The 21,112-nt window shown below is 42.5% G+C and overlaps 3 protein-coding genes across 4 annotated transcripts; all 3 read left to right on the top strand.

The window, feature by feature from the left end:
- Window positions 1–5,486: 5,486 nt before the first annotated feature.
- Window positions 5,487–6,458, top strand: LOC130490724 (olfactory receptor 226-like). The gene has a single exon (XM_056864533.1). It carries the CDS (start codon window positions 5,487–5,489, stop codon window positions 6,456–6,458), a length of 972 nt encoding a protein of 323 aa, XP_056720511.1.
- A 4,970-nt stretch (window positions 6,459–11,428) lies between these two features.
- On the top strand, window positions 11,429–12,361 carry LOC130490723 (olfactory receptor 12-like). Its single transcript, XM_056864531.1, has one exon. It carries the CDS (start codon window positions 11,429–11,431, stop codon window positions 12,359–12,361), a length of 933 nt encoding a protein of 310 aa, XP_056720509.1.
- A 5,145-nt stretch (window positions 12,362–17,506) lies between these two features.
- Window positions 17,507–20,811, top strand: LOC130489968 (olfactory receptor 12-like). 2 transcript variants are annotated; one of them, XM_056863752.1, is made up of 2 exons: window positions 17,513–18,406; window positions 20,785–20,811. In XM_056863752.1, exons 1-2 carry the CDS (start codon window positions 17,513–17,515, stop codon window positions 20,809–20,811), a joined length of 921 nt encoding a protein of 306 aa, XP_056719730.1. The 2 variants fall into 2 exon arrangements, with proteins under 2 accessions (XP_056719731.1, XP_056719730.1); XM_056863753.1 differs by lacking the exon at window positions 20,785–20,811 and having other exon boundaries at window positions 17,507–18,445.
- Window positions 20,812–21,112: the final 301 nt, after the last annotated feature.

Genomic DNA, 21,112 nt, shown 5'->3' with positions numbered 1-21,112 from the left:
ATAAAAAGGAAGAGCATACATTTGGATAAAACCGAGTACAAATAAATAGGGCTGTCAAAAAAAAAAATTCGGTACAGTTCGGATTCGGCCGAATTTGACCCTTGTGGATTCGGTACGTGCCGAAGTCCGAACTCCCCCGCTTCGGATCCCCAGTAATTCGGGGGGATCCGGAGTTCGGGGGAAAATTCGGCCCCAGCGCGCCTTCAGAGGGATTCCCTGAAGGCGCGCGGGGCCCCTTTAAACTGATCTGAGCCTCCCAGCTGGGAGGCGCAGATCAGTTTAAAGGGCAGCCCGCCCCCCTTCAGCGGGCTCCGCTGGAGAGGCTTGGGCTGCCCTTTAAACTGATCTGAGCCTCCCAGCTGGGAGGCGCAGGTCAGTTTAAAGGGCAGCCTGCGCCTCTCCAGCAGAGCCCGCTGAAGGGGGGCGGGCTGCCCTTTAAACTCATCTGAGCCTCCCGGCCGGGAGGCACAGATGAGTTTAAATGACAGTCCGCCCCCCTTCAGCGGGCTCCGCTGGAGAGGCGCGGGCTGTCATTTAAACTCCTCTGCGCCTCCCGGCCGGGAGGCTCAGATGAGTTTAAAGGGCAGCCCGCGCCTTTCAGCTGGCTCCACTGAAGGGGGGCCGAATTGGCCGAATTTATTCGCAAACTCCCGAACTCGCTGAATTCGGCCCCCCCGGTTGCCCGCCAGTTTTGAGTTCGGATCCATCTGAACAGAAAATCACCGAATCAGGGGAAATTCGGTTGATTTTCAGTTCGGACCGAACCGAATTGACAGCCCTACAAATAAATAAAATTGGATAAAACCATCCCAAATCAGCCATTAAGGAAAGCTACACGCCATTCACGATACGTGATTGCTAGCTGTAAGAATCTTGCCACTGATCCAATTATTTTTGGGTGTTGTGTGGTCATAAGATAGGATGTCCTGATTTCACCAGAGAGCCATTCTCTGTTTACGAACAGTGGGTCAATGAACTGGGATCGGCTACAAGCATAAAAGCGACAAGTGAAAAGGACATGCACAAAGGATTCATTTCACCATTCCCGCAGGGAAAAACTCTGTCCGCAAATAGGATTTTATTAAATCTTCCACATAGAAAGGCAGAGGGTAGTACATTTAGCCTCGCAAGCATATATGCTCTACGCTGTTGTGGTGCAGTTAGACACATAAAGTATATGTCAGGTTCTGACTAAAGTCACCCGAAGAAGGGCTCTTGGCAGGACCAGGCCAAGCTCTGGCTACAGGTCAAGTTCTTGGTTCACAAACTCTGTGTATAGTTTCTCATCCAGTTATCCTGTTATTCACTCAGCCTGCAATCCACAGCTGTTGTGTTGCCTATCATGCCCTGGGAACTGTTATGTCGGAACTGTTTCACTTTGTTTTGCTTTCTTTGCTTTCTCTGGCTTTTAACCATGTATTCTACCCGTGTCATGCCATTAGCAGCCTTCTTCGTTCTGTAGACAGTCAGTTCTTTTAATTTACCCTTTTGCTCCTAATAAAGTATTATTGCTTCAGGACCACCTGCCTGGATGAATTTGCTTTTAAGGGATGCTAGGGGTAAATGCCTGATCCTGACAGTAGAGTGCTCTATGTTGTCTATTTGGCCAAGGCTCCCAACTCAGAAGCTTTACTGGGCAAAAGCCTCAAGTGGCCCAACCCACTTTCTAAAAACACTAGGTGGGCACCAGGAAAGGTATTCACTAGGGTTGTCAACCTCCAGATGGTAGCTGGAGATCTCCTGCTATTACAACTGATCTCCAGCTGATAGAAGATCAGTTCCCATGGGAAAAAATGGCGGCTTTGACAATTGGACTATACGGCATTGAAGTCCCTGCCCTCCCCAAACTCTGCCCTCCTCAGGCTCCACCCCAAGCACCTCCCACTAGTGTTTCACGCAGAGAGGAGTCTTCCCCTGTGCTTGCTAGCTGGGAGCCTTTCATTGGTGATGCTAGGGAATGAAGACTCTCCGGATAGAAAATAATCTATTCAACTGCTGAGACACAGCCTCTTCCAGATTGCTCTATTTCTGATTAGATCACAGGGACAATGTCTTGTATACAATTACTGGAACAATACATTCACTAATATCATCCTGGGGAAATGGAGTGGAACTGTCTTCAGAGCAGCTGTCAAGTTCTCTGAACAGGATTCTCACTTGCTCAGCACTGACACAAAAGAAAACGTCCCAGCAGACAAGGTAAAAAGCTCATTGAAGCTCACCTGCAGCTCATGTAACAGGTAACATGGTATTGGTTTGGGTTTTTTTAATACAAGAAGTGAACGGTAACTCATGAAAGCTCATATTGAAATAACTGTTAGTCTTTAAGGTGTCACTGAACCTATTATTATTATTGCTGTTGTTGTTATCATTGTTATTATTATTATTATTATTATTTGCTACAACAGACTAACATGGCTACCGCTTCACATTCTATATCCAGGCAAGGCTTGCTTTTGTTATTTGATGCAGAATGAGGTTTTTAGACCCAGCCCACCAGTCCAATTGCTGCTACCCAGAACATTATTATCAGATTCATTCTGAAAATTAGCAGACTTGAAACAGCTGCAAATGTGATTTTAAAAAAATCCTTTATTAAATGTATGTATTTGTTCACCTTTCTCGCTGAGACTCAAGGTGGATCACACGATATCAAACAGTGTAATCAGACAATATCCAATAGACATTGCAATTGGTTGGGGTCTAATGACTAGGATTAAAAATAATAGAAGAAGAAGAGTTGGCTTTGTAAATGCCAACTTTCTCTAAGACTTAAGGCAGAACCAAACCGGCTTACAATCACCTTCCCCTCCCCTCACACAACAGACACCCTGTGAGATATGTGGGGCTGAGAGAGCTCTTAATTGAACTGTGAACAGCCCAGGTGGCATAATGTGGAGAAGTGTATTTTAAAAACAATTAGGATTACTATGATAGAGATGACAATGTAGACTTAGATGTTGATGCCTGGTTCAAATCCCCTTTCAGCTATAAATCTAAATGATTGATCATACTCTTTTTGGGAGGAGGGGAGTAACTAGACCACCTTATGAAACATCATCTTATAAAACAGATATCTACACCTAGGTCAGCCCAGATAATACAGTGTGGTGTAACCAGAGAAAGTTTAATACTTTGCAATAGCATTAAAGGCAGATTTATATGAGGCTGGACACAAAACCTGAGACTTCTTCAAACCAATACTATCACTTTCAAGCCAGATTGCCTGTCTAGAATTTCTTTCATTTTAGTTGTGGCATATTTATTTAGACTCAAACCGGCTTACAATCACCTTTCCTTCCCCTCCCCACAACAGACACCCTGTGAGGTAGGGGAAGCTGAGAGAGTGTGACTTGCCCAAGGTCACCCAGCTGGCTTCATGTGTAGGAGTGGGGAAACAAATCCAGTTCACCAGATCAGCCTCCTCCGCTCATGTGGAGGTCTGGGGAATCAAACCTGGTTCTCCAGATCAGAGCCCACTGCTCCAAACCACCGCTCTTAACACTGGCTCTCGAAAAAAACGATACAGTAAGGGAAATGTATCAGACATGCTATAGCATAAGCAAGGCAGAAAACTGAATTATCAAAGCAGAAGGCAATGCAGTAAAAGCAGAGTGATACATCCAATAAACAATGGAATAAATTACAATGCTTTTTAAAACTGTCTTAGGAAGTTGATGAGAAGAATGTAAGGACACTAAATTTAAAAATACCGCTACCCAAAGTCACTAGGAAAAAAATGGAAACGCACTTAAAACTGGTCAATCGCTTTTAGCTCCAAGCGACCGCAGCTATTATTATAGAGACCCAGAAGAGCCATTTTTAAAATTTTAAGTGAAACATTTCTGTATACTGTAAAAGTTATAATAACTGAAAACTGTTTGGTCCAGTCTTTGTGTGTTATATCCCAAGGGGAAAAAATGAAAGTATTCAAAAATTAAAATATTATTTGATATCTGAAAAAAATATTAAAAAAATGAAAAATAAAAGTGTCCTCTCATACCCATTTAGGGAAAATTAGCTTTCAGCTACAGCGCTCTGGCTCATGCTCAATGTATTACTGCCCCTGAATCATTTGTAGAACATTGCAGAACCTTGATTCCTCACACTGCCACCATAGTGTTTACACACTGCTGTGTAATGTTAAATGGTGATAGTGGTAAGGAGTGAAGTTCAATTATTTCATCCTTAAATAGTAACAGGAAAGCTAGATTTGGGGGGGTGTTGGGGGGGGGATTGGCCTCACATTTCAACAACTGCTTCTTCTTCAATTGAATATTTATCTCTGCGTTTCAGTCCCAGTAGATGAGAATCTGAAAGACAATGTTTGCTTTTCTTAAACTGCTGATATGTTTCTATGTTTAAAATGTAGGAAGTGAACATGGTTGGGGGCTAATGGCAGAGATTTAAAATACAAGGATTATGAATTCAATCTGGAGTTTCCCAAACAGTTATGGTATGGCTTATCAAAAACTAGCTGATTGTTTTCTAATGAACTGTCATTAAAAAGAAATCAGCACAGTGGGTGGAAATGTTGCTTAAAAAGTGAGTAGAGATGCACAATCATAAAATTAAGAGATGAGATAAACTATTTCAACAGATCCCCTAGCTCTTAGAAAATCATAGTCTTAAAATGGGGCAGTCATATCCACCTGATTCCGCATCGAATAATTTTGGGAAAACTAAGTTTCCCATGAATGCTCGCAATGGAGTGCTTGCAAGAATTCATGGGAAACTGAATTTTCCCATGACTCTTGGGTATGGATGCGACCATTACAGACTGTGAAAAGTAAGTACTTTTAAAATTATCCTGGGTGGGGGCATTTTTTGAGGTAGATCACCAAATTTGCAGCGTAGCTTCAAGGCACTCTCCTTGCATGTACCCCAAAGTCTGGTAAAGTTTGGGCAGAAGGTCCGATTTTATGGGGTCCTGAAGTGGTAAACCTCCTCCTCCATAGAGAAGCATTGTAAACTTTACCATCCATTTCTATGGAGGAGGGAGGCAACCCCTTCCGGTCCCCATAAAATTGGACCCCCTCACCCAATCTTCACCATACTTTGGGGTTCATGCAAGGAGAGTCCTTTGAAGCTACCCTGAAAATTTGGGAACTCTACCTCTAAAAATGTCTCCCCCAGAGCTCATTTAAAAATCCCCATAGGGAAAAGCAGAAGCCGAAAAAAGCCGAATATTTATTCAGCTATTTTGGCTATCAGCTATTCGGCTTCAGCTTTATTCCCAGGTTTTGGTATCCAGTGAAACCGAAACCCGACTATTGCCTAAACAGCTATTTTCGGTTGGTTCTTGTAGGTTATCTGGGATGTGTAACCGTGGTCTTGGTATTTTCTTTCCTGACGTTTCGCCAGCAGCTGGGGCAGGCATCTTCAGAGGAGTAACACTCAATTTCGGGTTTATTTTCAGTTTGGGTTTATCGATATGCACAACCCTAATTGTTACTACTGTTTCCATGTAGAACACACCTGCTACCATGGAGAGACAAAACCAGTCCAGAGTCAGAGAGTTCATTCTTCTGGGCTTTCCCACATCTGTAGAATTCCAAATCTTGCTCTTTGTGGTGTTCCTTATTGTCTACTTTTTGGTACTGACCGAGAACATCATAATAATGGTGACCATCTGGATGAACGTCAACCTCCATAAGCCCATGTACTTCTTCCTGTGCAACTTGTCCTTCCTAGAGATCTGGTATATCACTGTCACCATGCCTAAGACGATGGCGAACTTCCTACTAAAGAACAAACATATCTCCTTTGTGGGCTGCATGATGCAACTGTATTTCTTCCTGGCATTAGGCTGCACTGAGTGTGTGCTCCTTGCTGTCATGGCCTATGACCGCTACGTGGCCATATGCTTCCCTCTGCGCTACCCAGTGATCATGAGACACACTCTCTGTGTCCAGCTAGCAGCAGCATCCTGGATGAGTGGCTTCTTCATCTCCATGTGGAAGGTCCTCCTGATATCACAGCTGTCTTACTGTGGCCCCAATGTCATTAACCACTTTTTCTGCGATGTATCCCCACTTCTGAACTTGTCCTGCACTGACAATTCCTTGTCTGAGCTGACAGACTTCATCTTAGCCTTGTTTATTCTTCTGACTCCACTCTGTGTCACTATCCTATCCTACATTTACATCATCTCCACCATCTTGCGCATCCCTTCTGCCAAGGGCCGCCAGAAAGCCTTCTCCACTTGTGCTTCCCACCTCACAGTTGTTGTTATCTTCTATGCTGCAAGCATTTTCATCTATGCCCGCCCCAAAGCCATCTCTTCCCTCAATTCTAGCAAATTGGTCTCAATTCTTTATGCTGTTGTTGTCCCTCTTTGTAACCCGATTATTTACTGCCTCAGGAATCAAGAGGTGAAAGAAGCTCTGAAGAAAACTCTGCTCAGGAAACCAGGGCTTCTGACACAAACTATTGACACTGGAAAGGGGCAAAAATGAAGGGGAGAGATTAGGGTTACCAACCCTAGGAGGGTGCAGCCAGGTTAGCTAGGGTTGCCAGATCCCTCTTCACCACTGGCAGGAGGTTTTTAGGGTGGAGCCTGAGGAGGGTGCAGTTTTGTGTGGGGAGGGACTTCAATGCCATAGAGTCCAATTGCCAAAGCAGCCATTTTCTCCAGGTGAACTGATCTCTATCAGCTGGAGATCAGTTGTAATAGCAGGAGATCTCCAGCTAGTACCTGGAGGTTGGTAACGCTAAGGTTAGCCTCAGCAAGAGGACACAGGGAGGCTCAGATGGCATGGAAGTAGCAAAGAGGTTGCCAGCCTCCAGGTGGCGGCTGGAGATCTCCCACTGTTACAACTGATCTCCAGGCAACAGAGATCCATTCACCTGGAGAAAATGGCCACTTTGGAAGGTGAACTCTATGGCATTATAGCCCATTAAAGTCCCTCCCCTCCCCAAACCCTAGAATAATGGTATCTAAACCCCCATTAAACATTCTGCCTCACAGCAATTTAAAACCACCCCAAAGAGTAACCATTATCAAAGAATACTGCTAGCAAAAAGACGTTTTAAACAGATCTGCCTTGCACAGTTTTCTGTGGGGAAGGGGGCTTCTGAAGACACTCAGGGAAGCCATTCCACAAGCACTGGCAATTTTAACCATCCTGCAAAAGGGGATAGAAATAAAATATTGATGAAAACATCAAATTTCCTGCCTAGACTCATACTAGTCCTGCAAGTGTGCAGGTCCCAGTCCACAAAGGTTTTTAAAGGTCAGTCTGTATATCTGTAGGGTTGCCAGGTCCCTCCCCTTATCGGCGGGAGGTTTTTGGGGCAGAGCCTGAGGAGGGTGGGGTTTGGGGAGGGGAGGGACTTCAATGTCATAGACTGCTACCTCTTTTGGGTTATCCTGCTGTGGAACCAGTTAGCTATCCTGATGTAAGAAATAACTACTATGAAACAACTATGCTGGAAATGATTACATTGATATGGAACTGATTTGCTAAACATTGAATTGAAGGTGGACTGAAGAAGATTTCGAAACGGACGTATCCCCTTCTATTCTCTACGTGGTATTCTTCCCAGTGGTACCGGATGTGGACCATGGTGAAGGCTTTGAAGCAAGAATTATATGAAATGTATTAGGACACTCCATTCAGTGTGTACTACTTTATAGGATTCATTGAATTGTACATTTTAGCACTAGGATAGTATGTTGCTTATATGTTTCATTGTATGATTGATTGTATGTTGTGTAGCATTCATTATATATATATTTTGCACTTTGTTATATATATTCGCTTCTGTGCTGATTGTGGTACTAGTACAGAGGTGTCTTCTTTCACAATTACCTGGAGTTTGGCAACCCTAGTCTGTCTATTGGTGGTGCTTTCTTAATATCTTGAAATATGCTGTAAATGAAAGATTGGAATCTGGAAACAGAAACTCTCTTTGTGATTCATTCTGTGTATATGGCAGATATACATCCTAAGCAATGTATTCTTCCCTTTGCTATACACAGGCACAAGGGAAAATAAAAACTCTCTTCTGTGCATGCTCCTTTCACATTTGGGAAATATTGTATCAGTTCTATAGATTAGAATGTGCCAGCACTCTAGGGACTGGATCTGAATAGAGGAAATGTTATTTTAAAAGAGAACGCTTGCAAGCCACAAGAACATTTCAATGAACTCAGCTCTGTGTAGGAAGAGACTCCAGCTCAGTGGAAGACAACAATAGCTCTGACACAGCTATGAGATGTTTGATGCTTCGAAGGAATGAGACTTTTGAGACATGTAAGGAAGAAATGAGGGTCCCATCCCCACACTTTGGAAATCAAGGTGAGAGATCGTCTACTACCACGGTGTCATCACCATGACATATAACAGTAATATCCTTGAGGCAGATATTTAGACCGATTTTCTGAAACAACTACAGGTCTATCAGATTGAGCTAACTGCCAGCGTGGTGTGGAGCCAGCGTGGTGGTTAAGAGTGGTGGTTTGGAGTGGTAGACTCTGATCTGGAGAACTGGGTTTGATTCCCCACTCCTCCATATGAGCAGTGGGTGCTAATCTGGTGAACTGGATTTGTTTCCCCACTCCTCCACATGAAGCTAGTTGGATGACCTTGGGCTAGTCACACTCTCTCAGCCCCAGCTACTTCACAGGGTGTCTGTTGTGGGTAGGGAAAGGGAAGGTGATTGTAAGCCAGTTTGATTCTTCCTTAAGTGGTAGAGAAAGTTGGCATATAAAAACCAAGTCTTCTTCTTCTTCTTCTTCGTTCATAGGAATGGGAAGGTGAACAAAACCTTTAAGCCATACCTTCTGCCACTTTCTAACTTTTAGTGATTTAAATAAGAGACCCCTGCAGTGTTCATTTGGCTCTGAAGCTTTGGATGTTGTAGAATGAAAAAAAGTGATGCCTTTGGAGAAAGGCTAGGATTATCTTCTCGTGTCATTTCTGATCCATTTCTGCCTCTGTCGGAATGTGGAAGGGTGCCATGCTGATCGGGACTTTCATATTCTTGGAACCATTTGTTCAATGGTTAATGCAGAGGTTGGAACAAAGAAATAGAATCGGGGCAGGAGGGAGGAGTCCAGTGGCATCTTCAAAGCTAACAAATTCTATCCCAGCATAACAATCAGGGAATGCATATTGTAGATCTTTTTGGTGCCCTGTTTTATTCTTTTACTACACTCTAGCATGGTTACCCATCAGGAATTATCAGCAAATTAGATGTTACATATTCTAGGCTTGATCTGTGTACCTTAGCATATTTTACTTAGTCACATAGTTAACTCCTTAGTCACATAGTAGAACTCCTTGCCCCAGGGTGTGGTGATAGCTGCCAACTTGGAAGGCTTTAAGAGAGGAGTGGACTTGTTCATGGAGGAGAGGGGGTTTCATGGCTACTAGTAAAAATGGATACTAGTCATGATGCAGACCTATTCTCTCCATTATCACAGGAGCATGCCTATTTTATTAGGTTCTGTGGAACACAGGCAGGATAATGCTGCTACAGTCATCTTGCTTGTGAGCTTCCTAGAGATACCTGGTTGGCCACTGTGTGAATAGACTGCTGGACTTGATGGGCCTTGGTCTGATCCAGCATGGCTTTTCTTATGTTCTAGTCATATCATGTTTAGGCTTGTGGAAAGGTGGGTATGTAGCCATGAAAAAAAAATGATGTGGTTCAACTGAGTTGCATTTGGAAATCAGCTCATCATAGGTAGAACCTGCATCCAGTCAGAGCCAACTCAAAAACAAGTCTTTTCAGCGGACAAGTAATCTTTCTGATAACACATTCATGGAGATGCTACCACTAGAGATGTTTCCAAATTCCTGTCCTATGGGATGTTTTTCCAGAATATGCTTTTCTGAACCAGATTGTTTGCACTGTGAAACAGAACCGCATATTCTTTTTGCACATTTTCTGTTAGTGAGTTTATGTTGTGGTTTTTTAAAGGATTGGGGCATGGACTGAGCTCACTTAACATTATGCATGTACTATGGAATTCTGGATCACAGCACATATACAAATGAGAAGTATAAAATGTATATTCACCCAAGCAAAGCTCACAGAAATTTGCAGGAAACAGAACATTTTGACACAGCAAGATCACAACACTAGTATGGAGAGGAATTAATAATATTGTTCAAAAATGTTGTTGGATTTATTCCTCCTCTTCCTTCCCAATATTCAAGTGTTTTTCTTATTGTATGTATGTGCTGACCTCAGTACTTTATCTGGGACATGGCCACATCAACTAATATTTTGGACACATATATTTCCATATTCTGGGGGCCATATTTTGAAGTCACTAGTAACCCTATTTCATCTGACAACATGTACAAAGAAAGCAGACACATAAGATATACTAAAAGCTATATGACCCATCTTATCCGGTTCTGCTTTTGAAGCCATAGAGCTAAAACAATCAGAATGTACCACTCCAGAGTGAATGAAAGGGATTACATGGTTTGAATGTGTGTACAGGCCTATATGTACAGAGAGTCACACATGTGTATTTACAATGTACCCACACACATACACATAGACAGCTTGGAGAGGAGCTGTTGCTCAGTGGCATAGCATCTGCTTGATACGCAGCAGGTTCCAGGTTCAACTGGCAGCATCTCCAGTTAAAGGGATCAGATAACAGGTGATGGAAACAGGGCCGTAGCTGGGGAGAGAGTGAGGAGGGCAGCTGCCACTTCTACACGCGAAGCCAGCTGGGTGACCTTGGGCTAGTCACAGCTCTATTAGAGCTCTCTCAGCCCCACCGACCTCACAGGGTGTCTGTTGTGGGGAAGGGAAGGTGATTGTAAGCCAGTTTGATTCTTCCTTAAGTGGTAGAGAAAGTTGGCATATAAAAACCAACTCTTCTTCTCCTCCTCCTCCTCTTCCTTTTCCTCCTCCTCTCTCAGAACAATTTTGCTCACATCGCCTTTTCTCTTTCAGGTCTGAAATTCTTTCAAGCAAGATAACTGTTGCACCATGGGGCTGTTTGTCAAAAAGCGACCAGTAGGATATTCTGTTAAATGTAGAGGGCTTCTGCTGCGAATTACTGAAATCCAAAAATTTAGTGTGATCTCACAAGGGTAAAACTGGCACACTGTTAACCCAAACTCCCAATTTTCTCAATTTTAACCCAGTCAGTGTTAACAAGAACCAGCATGGTGTAGTGGTTAAGAGCGGTGAACTCTAATCTGGTGAAGTGAGCTTGTTTTCCTGCTTCTCCACATGAAGCCTACTGGGTGACCTTGGGCTAGTTACAGTTCTCTCAGAACTCTCTCAGCCCCAACAACCTCACAAGGTGTTGGTTGTTGGAAGGGAAAGGGAAGGTGATTGTAAGCTGCTTTGAGATTCCTTAAAGGTAGAGAAAAAAAGCAGGGTATAAAAACCAACTTCTTCTTCTCTCCCCCCTGCCCCCAATCTTTTATTCTCCATCCCACCAAACAATATGGAAAACTGCACCATGATCACACAGTTCATCTTAGTGGGATTCCAAGGTGACCGTGAACTGCAGCTTGGTCTGTGCTTCCTCTTCCTGCTGCTTTATATCATCACTTTGATGGGGAATATTGGCATGGTCACCATCATCACCATTGACGCACAACTCCACAGTCCTATGTACTACTTCCTGAAGAACTTGTCCTTCTTAGATATTTGCTATTCTTCCATAATCACTCCCAAAGCCATGTTGAACTTTGCAACTAGGAAGAAGGGCATTTCCTACAATGGATGTGCCATTCAAATGTTCTTCTTCTCTCTCTTTGGTACTACCGAGTGTTTCTTCTTGGCGGTCATGGCATACGACAGGTTCAGTGCCATCTGCAGCCCTTTGCTTTACCATATGACCATGTCCAAAAAGACCTGTGCACTTCTGGTGGCCGTTTCGTACTTCTTCGGCTTTCTAAATTGCTGCACACAGACGGGCCTCACTTTCAGCTTGCCTTATTGTGAGTCAGGTGAAGTCAACCAGTTCTTTTGTGATGTCCCAGCTGTTATTCAGGCCTCTTATACAAACACTTTTGTCAATGAAATTGTACTCCTAGCAATGTGTGGTTTTATCATAGTTGTAACAGCGACAATTGTCCTAATCTCCTATGGATACATTGTTGCTACAATCATGCGCATACCTTCTGTTCCAGGGAGATACAAAGCCTTCTCAACATGTACTTCTCATATCATGGCTGTAACCTTGTTCTATGGGACAGCATTTTTTATGTATGGCCAACCTGGGGCCATGGCTTCCCCTAACCAAGGCAAAGTAGTTTCTGTCTTTTACACCATAGTCATTCCAATGTTGAACCCACTAATATACAGCCTAAGGAACCAAGATGTCAAAGATGCCTTAGGGAGACAACTAAAAAGGATGTCGTCTTCCCAGTAAACACCAGCAGTACTGTTCAGCATGCAAAAGGAATGTCAGCTTTATTCCAGCCATAAGGTTAGATCCAGCCAGTTTTTCCACTCAATCTTGCCCAATTCTCCTCCATAATACAACCCCCCATCACACTTGCTTTTGTACATACAGGTCCTATGATTCACAGCATCACACCAACATGGTGTAGTGGTTAAGAGTGGTGGTTTGGAGTGATGGACTCTGATCTGGAGAACTGGGTTTGATTCCCCACTCCTCCACATGAGCGGCAGATGCTAATCTGGTGAACTGGATTTGTTTCCCCACTCCTACACATGAAGCCAGCTGGGTGACCTTGGGCTAGTCACTCTCAGTCCCACCTACCTCGCAGGGTGAAGGGAAGGTGATTGTAAGCTGGTTTGAGTCTCCCTTAAATGGTAGAGAAAGTTGGCATATAAAAAACCAACTCTTCTTCTCTTCTTTTTTTGGTGGTCAAATGGGACCTCTCCATCTTTGTATATCAGCAGAAAAGCTGGTTGGAGCCAGCCCATGGTATTTCAAATGATTTCATTTCTACTGTAGTACACTCAAAACACAGTTTGATAAGAATCATGATTTCATTGAATGTCTATCATCTATTTTCTTCTCTCTTTCCCCCCCTCTTACATTCTTTCCTTGTTTCTATGTCTTTTGTTTGTGACTTAAGATGCCATTACCATCTCCTGATGGTAATGTTCCTTCATGGTGTCTTTTGATTTAAATTAGATTAAACTAATTATTCTTGTATTGTTAAACGAGTTTCTGTATAGGTATGGCATTTCTATGTAACAGTGCTAAGCTTTCCATCTATTATATTCAAAAATCTTTAGAAATGAGAGAAACCAGACTAATGACACAAGACTTTATTTTTCTTAAACAGCTCTTATATGAATGTAAGTTGCAACCACTTCAGCAGTTAACATATGTCAAGAAAGAATATGTTTGGCTTAAAGTTCCTAGTTGTTCCTACTCATAACTGCTTATACAAATGATAATTAAAATAAATATTTTATCCAGGACAAACCTTAAAAATCCAATTGTTTGTTCTTATAGTGGTCTTCTCAATATTTCTAGAGCTAGAATTAAGTTCAATAGCAGACTAAGAAAAGAAACCATAGAAAGGGTGCTGAAATATGTGCATCTGTCCTCCATCCCCCTTGGAAGTCTGCGGATGGGTGTATGCATAAAGTGGATGTTGGTCCTTCTGCATAGCTTCACACACAGTTCCACATATGGTAACACTCTCTCACCCACACACAGAAGAGACTGCATCTTTTTAGGTCTCCCCCTCCACACCCCATAAAAAGGACTAATCTGTGCCTTTGCACAAAATAGAGGTGTTACCTAGAGTTCTCAGCTCCTGGTGGGGAAATACCTGGAGATTTTTGTGGCAGAGCCTGAGTAGGGCGGGGTTTGGGGAGGTGAGGGACTTCAATTGCCAAAGCAGCCATTTTATCCAGGTGAACTGATCTGTATTGGCTCAGATGAGGGAGATCTCCAACTAATACCTGGAGGCTGAGGAAACCACCAGGAAACCACCAGCATGAAGGCTCAATTAAACCTTAATAGCATATAACATATCAATCAAAGTTTACTACACATTTATTCTTTAAAAAAAATAACCTATATTTTATATACAATACCAATAGACCTAAACTCCCTACTGGGTTGGTCACTGCTGGGTTGATAACTGCTCAGCCAGCAGGCACGCAAAATAATATCAATGTAAGCACAACAGAAAAGTCTCAGCGCTGCTGCATAAAAGAATACTTTCCCGGGGCTGTGCTAGCCAAAGAATGTCTTGTTGCCACACTGTAAATTCAATGTTCGACAAACGCGCAAGCTCCCGGGTAGAAGATGGCAAGGAAGTGGAGCTTGTCTTTGATAGCGTCGGGAAGATTCCCAATACTGAGCAGATGTACATACTACATACTGTGTCCCAGAGGTGATTTGCAGCACAAGTGATGCTGTATCCTTACCTGTGTGGAAATAATTGATCGACAAGCTGAAGAAGGATTGAAAAGTGTGAAAGACCGGCTCCGCATCCTTGCCATCTTCCACCCAGGAGCTTGTGCGTTTGTCAAACATTGAATTTACAGTGTGGCAATGAGACATTCTTTGGCTAGCTCACTGATATTATTTTGCGCACCTGCTGGCTGAGCAGTTATCAACCCAGAAGTGACCAACCCAGTAGGGAGTTTAGGTCTATTGGTATTGTGTATAAAGTATAGGTAATTTTTTTGAAGAATAAATGTGCAGTAAACTTTGATATGGTATATGCTATTAAGGTTTAATTGAGCCTTCGTGCTGGTTGTTTCCTCAGTCTATACTAGAGCAGCATAGGTTTTTGTTTCCTTTAATACCTGGAGGTTGGCAACCCTAGTGTTACCATATGAAACATATGCCATGTTTCTGGCTGTAAAGTCAAGCCTGTATGGTTTGGTGAGGCTTTTCCCAACCTGGGTGTCTCCTGGGAGCTTTTCAACCACCATAATTAACACAGGGAGTAACCAAGTACAAAAAGAGACAATATGGAAGTGGAGAAAAATGTTCAATAAATCCAATGGACACCCACTAATTGTGTGCCTGAGGGAAAGGTGACTGGATTGGAAGGGGGCATTTCAGGCTGCTGAAGGAAGCAAAAGGAGAAAGCATTGTGCTTCATGAGTACAAAACCCTGTGCCCATGGAGAACCTCCAGGGAATCTAACCCTCTTCCTAGAACTTTCTCTGAATCATAATTTTCAATATACAAGGTGATGACAACTTATAAAGTTTGGTTGCATGGTGGGGGGATGTAATCAATTATGATGACCAAAAAGTCTGGTGCATATTTAATCTTGGAGGAGAAAAAGAAACACTGGTGGGGAAATTGTTCTCTTTAGGAGCTATTACATCTTATAAGTTGGTGTTTCTCCAGGGACTGCACAATTTCCTTTGAGGATGGCTAGCTTTTATAAATGCATAGACCAGGGAAAGAATACTTCCACAGAGCATGTGTATCCATGGTAAGGTGGTAAGAACCGATTAACCTTATTGGGGGTAACTGCACAACCTTACAATTTAAAATTCTTTTCTAGGGTCTACTGTTGTTGAGTTCTGGCAACAAGATAATGCAATATACACTGAATGGGGAGGAGGCATCCGAGAACATCATTATATTACACAATTGGAGTCTTCAATTTAACGGGGAGGGGGAACAGATTCAATTTAAGCTTAATATGAGTGAGGTCACTGTGTGAAAGGGCCAACTGGCTCAATTGCTCTAATATTCAGTAAATCAACTGAATTGAATCTTGTCTCCATTGTGTTGGCACGTGATTGGTCAGTTGACGGTATTAATAAACTTGACTTGACTTGAATCTTGTCTCCATAACAATCTCGCAAATTTTTTATGGAAGGCTGTAACTGTGAACCACACTGAGCTATTAATGTAATAGATGCAATTTGTTGTCAGGACTTCCTGCAAAACTGTGACCAACTATTGTAGAAATACGACAACTGAGAAGAAACTGGGGAAATTTGAAATGACATATTTTGTCTCTGTGGTTTCCTCCACTGGATCAACACACAAAAATACTAAGGTGACTAAGGTTACACACCTACAGAGTTGTTGTTGTTTTTATAAAAAAAAACATGCATGTTATTTGGGATCAATTGCCAAGCAGCTATTTTCTCCAGGTGAACTGATCTGTATTGGCTGGAGATGAGTTGTAACGCATTCAGTTTAAATTGTTGTGGTAAGTTATCATAGTAAAGATACTAGCAAGAGACCACCCAGTGTTCTCTGAGTTAAGTTTTTTTTTTAAGAGCAAATGACTAAATTGTTTTAATTGCATTTAAAATTTTGCATTTATTGTACATATATATCAATGATGTTAGCTGCCCTGAGCCCACTCTTGCCGAAGGAGGATGGGGTATAAATAAAATTTCTATTCTATTCTATTCTAGTCTAGTCTAGTCTAGTCTAGTCTAGTCTAGTCTAGTCTATTCTTCTTCCAGCACAAGTAGCTTTCCTCAAAAGGGTTAAGCTCTTCACCAGAGGCAGATTCTACACTTAGCTGAGCAAAGTGGTAGAAGAAAATGCCCTGGCTTTGATCCCACCAATTTTTACTGGTAAGCTCATTTACTTTTCCTTCTTCCAGCAGTCCCCAACATAGGTTTTGTCCATGCAGATTCCGTGTTTCCCAGCATAGCCTTTTTGGTTTCAAAGAGGACTCTTCCTCCATTTCTCACCAGGTTCAGGTCTGGATGTAAAGGTGGTTCTCTTGGTTGACGGTAGCTTCCAGTGCAGTTCTGTGTGAGCCATGGAGAGAGAACCACTGATATAAAGTGTCCTTTCCCTCTCACCTTTTCTGTAATTTTGTGTGTATATAAAGTGCCATCAATTCACAGCCAATTTATGGAAACCCCAGCAAGGGCCTTTCCGAGGCAAGTGAGAAGCAGAGGTGATTTTGCCATCACCTTCCTCAGCAGAGTCTTCCTTGGCAGCCTCCCTTCTAAGTACTGATCCTGCTTAGCTTCCAAGATCTGACAAGATTGAGCTATACCATGCCGCCTTCCCTCTTTCTGTAATCTTAGCAGGATTATAATTTCAATATATTTTTCCATCTGACTAGGTTTCCCCTTCCCCTTTCTCTCCTCTTTCTACCTCTGCTACATTCCTACAAATAGTATAAACATTATTGCTGCTTATGTCATTATGACTATAATTATGCTGCTATTATAGAGAAGGTGTCTGGTTTTATATTGTAAATTCTATGTAAATTATGGATTGGTTTTTAATCTTGTTTTAAAAGGTTGTGAGTGGTTGTGGTTTGTCCAGGAAAGAGTGGCCTATAAATCTAATTAACAATAACAATGCTATGCCATTAAAGGTTTATGGAATGGAATAGAATGGAACAATAACAATAAATTGAATTTCAACATTGCCTTTTTCACTTTTTCAGTTGCATCATATTTCTGACAACAGAATTTCGCTTGCACCTGTACTTCTGATCAAAGATAACATCAGACTGGTTATCATGGTTATCTCCTTTGCCTTTAAGATACAATGTTTTGTGGATAGCCTACTCAACCACTCACGGAATGTGTTTGCTAAGAAGAGAATAATAAAAACATGACTTTTTCTTTGTTCAATGAAATGGGAAACCACACTGTGGCCAGCGAATTCATCTTGGTAGGATTTAGGGGAAAGCCAGAGATGCAATCACTTCTATTTGTTCTGTTCTTGATAATGTACATTGTCACAATGATGGGTAACATTGGAATGATTCTTGTAATTAGTGCAGACTCCAAACTTCACACCCCTATGTATTTCTTCCTGAAGAACTTATCTTTCTTGGACATTTGCTATTCCTCAGTCATCACCCCCAAAGCAATGCTGAGCTTCGCAACTGGGAACAAGGCCATTTCTTACAACGGGTGTGCAACCCAGATGTTCTTCTTCTCTCTTTTTGGGACCACTGAGGCTTTCTTTCTGGCTGTGATGGCATACGATCGGTTCATTGCAGTCTGCAATCCCCTTCTCTACCAGGTCATTATGTCTAAGAAGACCCGTCATCTCCTAGTAGTCGTATCATATTTCTTTGGCTGTGTCAATTGCTGCACCCAGACTGGCTTTACATTCTCATTGACATTTTGTGCCCCGACTGAAATAAATCACTTCTTTTGTGATGTCCCTGCTGTCATGAAGGCCTCCTGTTCAGCCACTTTTATGAATGAAATTGTGCTGCTAGTGGTGTGTGGATTAATCATTGTGACCACAGGGATCATTGTGCTGATATCTTATGGTTACATTGTTGCCACCATCTTACGCATCCCTTCGGGCAAAGGAAGACACAAAGCTTTCTCAACTTGTACTTCCCATCTGATGGCAGTAAGCTTGTTCTTTGGGACAGTCTTTTTTATGTATGCCCAACCTGGAGCCATTTCCTCTCCTAATCGGGGGAAAGTAGTGTCAGTCTTTTACACGGTTGTCATCCCAATGTTGAATCCCATCATCTACAGCCTAAGAAATGCGGAGGTGAAAGAGGCAGTAATCAGACAATTCAGAAAGACAGTCTTTTCCTATTGAAATGCATGTGGTGTAGTGGTTAAGAGTGGTGGTATGGAGTGGTGGAGTCTAATCTGGAGAACCGGGTTTGACTCCCCATTCCTCCACATCAGTGGTGGACGCTAATCTGGTGAACTGGGTTGGTTTCCCCACTCCTCCGCATAAAGACAGCTGGATGACCTTGGGCTAGTCCCAATTCTCTTAGAGCTTTTTCAGCCCCATCTACCTCACAGGGTGTCTGTTGTAGGGAGGGGAAGGGAAGGTGATTGTAAGCCGGTTTGATTCTTCCTTATAGAATATATAGAAAGGTATAGAAAGTTGGCATATAAAAAGCAACTCTTCTTCTTCTTAATGATTTAATCAATTCTTACTTATTTGCTGGTTACCTTAGTGAAAATTAGATGCAGTCCATGTGGTTAGGCTGCTCAATCCCAATGAAGTTAATGGGATATTCTAAATGTGATCAGGATTGCAGCCATTGTGGCACAAGTGCTGAATTAGACAATGGATATATATAATCTGCCTATTTACCATTTGTTGTCATCAAAAATGTACTCATCATTGGGTTAATGCATTTCCAACCAAAACATCTGGTGTTGCATTCTAATGTTAGCTTCCATACTGCATGCAAAGTTCTGTTCATTTGTCCTGTATACTTCCATTGTGCTCAAGAAGGTCATGTATTTAATTCAATCCATGGGGTCAGAACTTGCTTGCATTGTCTTTCTTTGAATAAAAGGGAAACACATTGTGAATTCCAGGATGTAATGTCATTGATAATCAAATTTATGAGTCTGTCCTCTAGAAAGGACAAGTGGGGACTTGTGAAACCTGTGGGGGGAAAGATTCCCATACTTCCACTCCTGCAGTTCTACCACACACCCCTCCCTTGCCATGGATTTAGCATGTAGGACACCCATTGGGTGAGCCACTGGGGACCCGAGTGGTATGGTGGCAGGTGGCTTGCAGGCCAGTCTTGGCAGGCCTGCAGTTGCTTGGGCACATCACAGTAGCCCCTTCTTGCAAACTGGAGGAGCCCCAGAAGCTCTTGGTGGTTGGACTGTGGTCTGCAATGGCAAGAAGGCACAACAATGGTGCAGAGCTAGGCGCTCACTAGAGACAGGCTGTCAGTGTGGACATGCAGGAGCTGCATGCTGCTCCCAGGAGGGTGGCTGGCACCAGGACCAGCCAAGCCAACACAATGCACAGCTTCTGCACTTTCACATTGAGACCCCAAGGTTGCAGTCTGATCATAGCCCTTGTTGTGGTGGTAGCTGTTCCCTGGGGAGCCTTGGAGGTTGACCAGACTGAGCTCATCTCATCAAAAGGAGCCCCATCCATCCGCCCACCTCTCCACTGCTCCCTTGCCGATGATGTTCTGGCCACCCAGATGTCCTGCTGCCTGCTGCTTTGGGTAAAAAAATAGTCAATGTTCAGTAGGGTTACCAACCTCCAGGTACTAGCTGGAGATCTCCTGCTATTACAACTGATCTCAAGCCGATAGAAATCAGTTCACCTGGAGGAAATGGCTGCTTTGGCAATTGGACTTTATGGCATTGAAATCTCTCCCATCCCCAAACTCCACCCTCCTCAGGCTATGCCCCCAAAACCTCCTGCCGGTGGTGAAGAGAGACTTGGCAACCCTAATGTTACAGCTTCATTCAGCATTAGGGCCAATGCACCGAACTAGGACAGGCCAGAAGGCAAGTCATTTCTCCCCATCATGAGTAGGGATACACAACTAATAAAAATTCACATAATTGTTAATACATCCATCTCTAGATTATAACACATTTTCAGACATTTAACGAAAAAGCTGTCCGCTCAATGGGGATGCTTCCAAGTTATTTCAAGAGTTAAGTTTGATTTAAAAAATTCTAGCTAAATTATGATCAAGATACATTTTAGTAATTGAATCATTAATGTATGACAACTGCTGGATCCCAAAGGAAAGAGGACAAAGCAAGTTCAAAAAAAAAAAACCTCTTCTGTAACTTTATGATTAACTTGTCTTGGAAGTAACATTTATCACCAAGCACTCAGCATATATGCATCTCCAGAAAGCTCCAGGTTTTCTTCATGCGCAACAATCCAGACCTGGCAACACTATTCATCCATTTTGGAACAATGGGAGTATTCCTTGTTAAGATGTTACTTGACTCACTCTCCATTGTTTTTGTGAAATGATTTTTAGTGAAGTTTGTACGCTATTCTGTGGGCAATGTAAGTAAACTTTTGTGAATGTCTCATGTTGTCACAATGCAAGATGTGGGCTTATGTGTCTGTCTGCATTCTAAGAATAAACTTTGATTTAAGCCTTATGCAGTAGAAAAGAGCAATAGCCCAGTAGCACCTTAAAGACTAACAAAATTTCTGGCAGGGTATGATCTTTTGTGAGCAACAGCTCACTTCTTCAGATAAGAAGTGAGCTGTGGCTGATAATAGCCTTATAAACAGTGATTCACAATCACAATATTCCAACTGCCATAATTATTTTGTAATGACGTGTCTTTTAAAGCAAGGCTTCTTTTATTGTAGTCAAATATTTCTAAAGGTACACGTTGATTAAGTGACAGCAGTGAGTTATGATAAGATATATGGACAGTATTTTACAAAAATCTTTATCCGCCACAATAATATCTCTCCCTACAGGGACAAATTGGGTGCCAAAGTCAGAACTAGAGGAAT

This window comes from Euleptes europaea, chromosome 18, assembly GCF_029931775.1.
Source record: "Euleptes europaea isolate rEulEur1 chromosome 18, rEulEur1.hap1, whole genome shotgun sequence".
Classification (NCBI taxonomy): Eukaryota; Metazoa; Chordata; class Lepidosauria; order Squamata; family Sphaerodactylidae; genus Euleptes; species Euleptes europaea.
The sequence above is the reverse complement of the archived record's forward strand: the minus strand, read 5'-3'. Positions and strand labels throughout refer to the sequence as shown.